The 8,115-nt window shown below is 40.3% G+C and overlaps 1 protein-coding gene across 2 annotated transcripts in view; it reads left to right on the top strand.

Annotated features, from left to right (window-relative positions):
* The window catches only part of LOC135465712 (uncharacterized), a 34,577-nt gene extending 26,552 nt beyond the window's left edge, over window positions 1-8,025 (top strand). Inside the window, exons 10-12 of one of the 2 annotated variants that reach the window (XM_064743026.1) lie at window positions 98-273; window positions 4,636-4,770; window positions 5,716-8,025. In XM_064743026.1, coding sequence (XP_064599096.1) covers window positions 98-273; window positions 4,636-4,770; window positions 5,716-5,769 — 365 coding nt within the window. In that variant the 3' untranslated portion in view covers window positions 5,770-8,025. The remainder of the gene's footprint in view (window positions 1-97; window positions 274-4,635; window positions 4,771-5,715) is intronic. The other variant, XM_064743027.1, reaches the window with a different exon arrangement.
* Window positions 8,026-8,115: the final 90 nt, after the last annotated feature.

Raw genomic sequence — 8,115 nt, forward strand, 5'->3', positions numbered from 1 at the left:
CCTAATGGCACTCCGTCCCACTTTATCACTCACCATCCATCACCCGAGAAGCTCTAAGGTTTTTTTGTGTAATTTACTAATTTTTGTTTTATTACAGATGAGGAGGTAATAGAACTAAGTGATTGCTCAGAGAAGTGTGGCGAGCAGGTCTTGCTCCCTCGTGCCGGCACGAGGAGGAGTTTGTGTCTGGCAGATTCAGGCAGCATCTCTGACATAGACCGATCATCAGACTGCGACATTGACCAGGATGTAGTCTCTGGGAGTGAAGAAAATGTAAGTGTAACTGTTATTTAGGTCTTAAAGAGAATGAAGTTTTTATGGGTCTATTGGTGAGAATTACCAGAGGACCATTGTAGAGGCATGACAAAATGTGAAGAAATTGCCAGAAGTTTCACCCAAGTATGATGTGTCAGTGCGCCTAATGAAGTAGACCGTGTGTTATGTCAGGTGATAGCTTCCTTTCGTGATGTTTGCTTCATTGTTTTGTTAGGATTTATATGTTATGAGTATGCATTGACAAAAATTTTAATTATGTTTGGAGTCGTGCTTTCTTTTTTTTTTGTTTGTTCGTTTAGTATCGTGTGACAAAAGGTTATGGAATGCGCCTGCGCTATTTTGAGGATCATAACGGTAAATGCCTTGTTCCAGTCGGCATCTTGATCACCTATAATAGCATATGTAGCGAACAGATTTACACCATGTAAGGTAGCCTACATTCATGTGTTTAACAGCTCCTAATAATATATAGGCTTACCTTACCGCAATCAAGTGCTTTGTTAGTCACCAAAATGGTGAGAATAAAGAATGCGACAGTTATCGGATGGCAGGTATGCCATTTGACCTTGATCCCAGTACTACAAATAAGGGATATGCAGACGTAAATGAGTATAAAAATTAGTTTGTATGCTTTTAAAATTAAAACAGAGTGTACTGAATACGCCTGACAATTTACGTGGCTGCCCATATTCCTGAGAGCTTTCGCATACATGTGAGATTTGAAGCCCTGTCAAAATCGAAAGTAGATCACCTCAGTAATTTTCGTGCGTGGCGTTCTCCACAACGTGTTAGTTTTCAGAAAGTGAAGGTTACAGCAAAGGCTCTTGTACCACTACCCGCAGTCATGGAGAATGACTACTGTGATATTTGTATTTGTAACATTCTCTAGTGTTTGCCATGAAGATGTAGCAAGAGGTAAAAAAATGGCCATTTGCGCTACTATACAGCAAGTTCTGCTACTGCACTGCATTAAATCTCTTGAAGTATGCTTTTAATTCTACACCAATCCTCGGTTGTTTATGCTATGTTAGTGTCATCGAGGGTCCAGTTTCCAACGTGTACATGTATTGGTGATTTCTGAGGAGAGAAGTTAATGCAATGAAGTACAGCAATCACGAGAACAGCTAGTGTTCACAAACACTTTAGATTTATACTATATTCTGCCAGTAAATAAAGCACAAATAATACATTTTGCCTTCTAATGTAGGTCTACATTTGAACTTACCATAACAAACATATCTTGTTTTGATCCGAAAACTGCAGTTGTTCTTCCATACAGAAATGTTTTGACAGTTAAAAAAAAAAGTTACCGTGCATATTAGGCAAGTTACCATAGAATGAAATAATACTGCAACCCCTGCTATCAAACCAAAATGAAATGGTAAAGTTTTCAGTGAGTGAGTTACTGGAATAAACCCGTTAGGCCTACCAGTTGAGGTGTAATAAATAAATGTAGGCCTCCGAGCGTCATTCATTCCTCGTGAGGAAGAGCTGAAATAATTAATATATTCTAGAATGATCTTGTGGCAGTGTGGAATTGTACAAGTGTTTGTGAATTCCTCCCTTAAGTTAATGGCCAGTCCACTAATGTAAGTCATAATTCTGGGCAATTAACATGTACATGCATATACTTGTAGCCCTACATGAAACTACAAAAACCTCTGTAGCGGTAGATCTATGTAGGCCTAAACATGTATTTTGATTTTGTCAACTACCTTCACTCAGTCAATTTTACACTTTCCAGGCGTATTGCTGGCGTCCCCAAATAATGAAGTGGGCTTAATCTGTGCTCCCTCTTTTGACAAAGTAGGGAGTACCGCACTACCTCTGAAAATTATGTGTAGCACTGTTTGACCGCTTGGGTGACTGCCCAATAGTTGATCTTCCTAATTGCGTGACTGCCAACAAACTTGTTGTACAAAGTTTTTCATGGTCTGTTGAAGAAGTTAAGTGTTAAATTTTGGAATTAGCTGTTAATTAGATTTGCTATATGTTATGAACATTTGGACATAATCCTAGAAAGGTTGAGAGATTCTACATGTATTTTATGTGTGATTGGCATATTTGTACTGTTGAGATACAACTACATGTATACAATGTAAGGATCCAAACATGTATTACGATATGTTGCTTTGATCTGTTGCCACCTAAGGCAGCGGTATGAATAATGAAGATTTTCATGCTCACTCGGACGGAACATATTGAAATGGTAACAGCTTAGTTGCACAGAAAATTTCGGGAAAATGTCTACAATCTTACAGTATATCTTACAGTAATATGACGTTCTGGTGCAGTGCATTCTCTTTAAAGTCTTGTCATAATGAGGTGGGGCTGGGTTCTCCATTACAGGCAGAATAACTGGCAGGCCTTTTGTAGGTGGAGAAGACCAGTGAATTGTACTAGAAGATGGTCAAAAATGAAAATAGAAAAAAAGCAATAGATTCATTTCACAGCCCGTGGACTCTAGTTTATGTGTTAGTGTAGAATGTGTAAGTAAAACCATTACTTACATATTACATTATATGTCTGAAAAAATTAATCTCAAACCCGTAAGTAGAGGAAGGTATAAAATGCAGCATTTTTCAGATGATAGGGTGTGATAAGTTATATGTAATTGTGGTTGTCAATATTTTGTTTGATTTTTGTTTCGGCTTTTATATATTGTCTCTGCAGAGCATTTGTTAGGTGTAAATACCAAATACAAGGGCAAGCAAATTTCTGAAATAAATTAGCAAAAAACATTTCACACAAGCTCATTTGAAGTCTACATAACATGTTTATTTACTACTCAGTTAAGCTGCATGCTGCAGGGGATGATGGCTTTGGTGTATTGTGTAGAAATTGTACGGCATACATTTATATACATGGAACAAAAGGTAAGTGGGGCGGGGGCCACGTGGCTCAGTTGGTTAGTGCGCTAGCACAACGTAATGACTCAGGAGCATCTCTTCAATATGGTCACTGTGAGTTCAGTGCTCATGCTGGCTTCCTCTCCACCTGTCTGTGGGAAGGTCTGTCAACCTGCGGATGGTTGCGGGTTTCCCACGAACTCTGCCCAGTTTCCACCCACCATAATGCTGGCCGCCGTCATATAGGTGAAATATTCTTGAGTACAGCGTAAAACACCAATCAAACAAATAAATAAATCAAAAGATAAGGGGTTTTGGCTGTGAATGAAGAAATGTGGTTAAAACATTAGTACACTGTTGTTTGTTCTAACAGGGCTCACCCACGGGAGTAAATGACTGGCAGACTTCCACTTCAGTAACCCTATTGTTTGCTCCAACAGGAGTCACCCACAGGAGTAAATGACTGGCAGACTTCCACTTCAGTAATGCTGTTGTTTGTTCTGACAGGACTCACCCACGGGAGTAAATGACTGGCAGACTTCCACTTCAGTAATGCTGTTGTTTGTTCCAACAGGAGTCACCCACGGGAGTAAATGACTGGCAGACTTCCACTTCAGTAACGCTGTTGTTTGTTCCAACAGGAGTCACCCACGGGAGTAAATGACTGGCAGACTTCCACTTCAGTAACGCTGTTGTTTGTTCCAACAGGAGTCACCCACGGGAGTAAATGACTGGCAGACTTCCACTTCAGTAATGCTGTTGTTTGTTCTGACAGGACTCACCCACGGGAGTAAATGACTGGCAGACTTCCACTTCAGTAATGCTGTTGTTTGTTCCAACAGGAGTCACCCACGGGAGTAAATGACTGGCAGACTTCCACTTCAGTAACCCTATTGTTTGCTCCAACAGGAGTCACCCACGGGAGTAAATGACTGGCAGACTTCCACTTCAGTAATGCTGTTTTTTGTTCTGACAGGACTCACCCACGGGAGTAAATGACTGGCAGACTTCCACTTCAGTAATGCTGTTGTTTGTTCCAACAGGAGTCAGCCACGGGAGTAAATGACTGGCAGACTTCCACTTCAGTAACGCTGTTGTTTGTTCAGACAGGAGTCAGCCAAAGGAGTGAATGACTGGCAGACTTCCACTTCAGTAACGCTGTTGTTTGTTCCAACAGGAGGCAGCCAGGGGAGTAAATGACTGGCAGACTTCCACTTCAGAAACGCTGTTGTTTGTTCCAACAGGAGTCAGCCACAGGAGTTAATGACTGGCAGACTTCCACTTCAACAATGCTGTTGTTTGTTCCAACAGGGCTCACCCACGGGAGTAAATGACTGGCAGACTTCCACTTCAGCAACGCTGTTGTTTGTTCCAACAGGACACCCACAGGAGTAAATGACTGGCAGACTTCCACTTCAGTAACGCTGTTGCTTGTTCCGACAGGAGTCAGCCACGGGAGTAAATGACTGGCAGACTTCCACTTCAGTAACACTGTTGTTTGTTCTGACAGGAGTCACCCATGGGAGTGAATGACTGGCAGGCTGGGACTGGAAAACCGGAGTCTTCCATCCTTACACAGCTCATCTCACCCTACAGGAAGAGTTCTGCCCTCAAGCTGTGTGTGATTAAACTCTTCAGAGACAAGGTAAGTTAAAAGAACGAATTCCACAAATGATGATGCAGGTGGCTGCAGTAGGACCCTTGACAGAATAGGGGATTTCGGAGTTCAAACTCGTTACAGGTAAAAATCGTCATACTGTATTATGTGACCTGTCAAAAATATTAGACAACAATTTTTGATCACACTTACTATAATGTGGGCAAGTGAAAAAAGATTCACACGTTATTTACAGTATATTAACAGTGGAGAAAACTGAGAAGCTGAACGTTTGTGCGTTTGTGAATTTAAGAACCTCATAAAGGTAAGAGGTGCCATTTGTGCCTCTGGAACATGTCGATACAGGATATCAGAAAATTAATGTCAACAAAAGTTGCCTTAAATTTGGCGACGAGTTACAAGATACAGTAGGACTGTTGTTACTTCTAATGACTAAAGAGTTTGAACTCATATTTCTCCTACTGTACATGTACATGGCAGTTAGTTGGACGTAGTTGCAGGTTAAGTACATGTAAGTCACCCAATGAGATCTCTCAGTACATATGCTACTTGTTATTTTTATAGAGTTTCAAGTTGTTTGATTTGATTTTATTTATTTGATTGGTGTTTTACGCCGTACTCGAAAATATTTCACTTATACGACGGCAGCCAGCATTATGGTGGGTGGAAACGGGGCAGAGCTAGGGGGGAAACCCACGACCATCTGCAGGTTGCTGGCAGACTTTCCCACGTACACCCAGAGAGGAAGCCAGAATGAGTTGGACTTGAACTCACAGCGACCGCATTGGTGAGAGGCTCCTAGGTCATTACGCTGCGCTAGAGGGCTAACCAACTGAGCCACGCAGGCCCCTGAAGTTGATTGAGCTCAAGTCCACTGCACAAGCCACATACTCTAATTGGTTACTAGAGCTCTTTTGTTCTAGCGCTTCATTGGGTGGAACATGCTACATGTGTTTGATCTCTTTGTTTCAGCAGAGTCATGTGTTGGACGAGAAGACAGGGGCTAGTGTGGAGCTGTATTCTTGACCTTGTGGGGGAGAAGTCGGGGTAGGGGACAGTTGTGATCTGGTCAAGCAGGGGATGGCCAACAGGATCCTGAGATAGGCCATTGTCAGATAATACCTAGACTTTTATATACATTACCTGATATATACCAATACCGTTAATGACCTAAAACCCCGCTCATGGATCAGTTGCAGATGTTGCTGGATTCTGAGAGCTATGTATATACTTCTATCATAGAACGATGCTTTCTAGAAAAAAAGATGTTGCTGTGTGTTTTTTATCTCATGTATAGGCCTCTAAAACTTCATTTGGTGGTGGGGATTAGGGTGGGCTGGTGATCAGACAGGGGGATGACAAACTTTTAGGTAATTTACCGTACACGTGTTCCATCAAGTACTGAGAGAGAGGCGCATGTCCTTTTTGATCTCTCTGATTGGCAGACATTCGTTAAATGTACAGAAAATGTGAACGCTGTATGATTTGTCGGGACATTCTTGTAGAAGCATGCCATGAAGACAGATTTTGTTTTCAGTTCTTGAACATGGTGATATCTAAATAATCAGTTTGATCTGACAAAATGTGAATTATTCTATCTCTTCTTGTACATGTGACACTTGGTGGAAATGTAGGTGAATTGCCCGTGTATAGCCACTAATTTGCAGATTATTAGACTACATCAAATTAATTTCATGATATGAAACTGAACATTGTAGATGTATATTAGCAGAAGTCCATTACCTAGAAGTATGCAACTTGCCTATAGCTAGTCCACACTTCACCATGCACTTCTCTTTGATCTCTAACACATTATGTGACGTACATGTATGTATGCAGCCATGTATTTCTCTTCCTCTCTGTTGCGCAGCTAATGTTGGAGGAAGTTCTTACTTCGTATGATGGAAGTTAAACAGTTTAGCTTTCATCCATGAAGTTTATGATTTATCTGTTTATTTGACCTTCGTTTTACGGTGTACTCAAGAATATTTTATTTGTACAACGGTGGTCACTATGATGGTGAGAGGTAACTAAGCAAAGCCCAGGGAAAATCATGACTGTTCGCAGGTTTGCTGGCAGGCCATCCCACATTCGACCAGAGGGAAAGCCGTCATGAGCTGGACATAAAAGCAGAGAGACCGAGTTTGGTGATAGTCCCCTGGGTCATTGTGCATGAAGTTTATAGCCTGGCCAGTGAAAATGTCTTATACAAGGTTTAACTAATGATATAATATGTTGTGAGTGACAGATGTAACTTATTTTACATGCGTTCAGTTTACCAAGTGTGGAATATTTCCTAGCACTCCACTTGCATCTATGGATGATTGCTGTTTCATATTAAAGCCACAATTTCTCAACTTCTATTTTAAGTGGTAATGAATATCCTGGAAAAGCCATGCTATTCCAGGTTCTACCTGAAGACTGGTGTGAAGGTACATTCTATTCCAGGTTCTACCTGAAGACTGGTGTGAAGGTACATTCTATTCCAGGTTCTACCTGAAGACTGGTGTGAAGGTACATTCTATTCCAGGTTCTACCTGAAGACTGGTGTGAAGGTACATTCTATTCCAGGTTCTACCTGAAGACTGGTGTGAAGGTACATTCTATTCCAGGTTCTACCTGAAGACTGGTGTGAAGGTACATGTAATGGAATGTATTAAGTATCGTGTTTATTGAACCCTGACATCTTCTTAAACTGGTTATATCGTAGATATGATGTAAATATTCATTGGAGTTTTAACAATACGTGTATTCCTGAAAATGTAAAAATATCTTTGCAGATAAAATGTTTACTACATGAGGTTCTGTATGCATAAGTATTGAAATGTTATACATGAGGTGGTGTATTCATGAGTATTAAAATGTGTTTTACATGAGGTTCTGTGTGCATGAGTATTAAGATGTGTATTGCACGAGGTTCTGTATGCATGAGTATTAAAAGGTGTATAACATGAGGTTCTGTATGCATGAGTCAAAATGTGTTTTACATGAGGTTATGTGTGCATGAGTATTGAGATGTGTATTGCATGAGGTTCTGTATGCATCAGTATTAAAATGTGTATTACATGAGGTTCTGTATGTAGGAGTGTTAACATGTTTATTACATGAGGTTATGTATGCATCAGTATTAAAATGTTTTACACGAGATTCTGTGTGTATGGGTATTAAAATGTGTTTTACATGAGGTTCTGTATTCCTGAGTATTAAAGTTTGTGTTGCATGAAATTCTGTATGCATTAGTATTAAAATGTCACATAGTTTTAAGTATTAAAATTTGTCACTTGGAACACAGGTGCATGTTCTGCATGTATGTCCATGTATACTGACTTGTAATAAAAGTGTTTAAGAAATAAATTTGATCTTCCTTACCAT

The sequence above is a fragment of the Liolophura sinensis genome, chromosome 5 (genome assembly GCF_032854445.1).
Source record: "Liolophura sinensis isolate JHLJ2023 chromosome 5, CUHK_Ljap_v2, whole genome shotgun sequence".
NCBI lineage: Eukaryota > Metazoa > Mollusca > Polyplacophora > Chitonida > Chitonidae > Liolophura > Liolophura sinensis.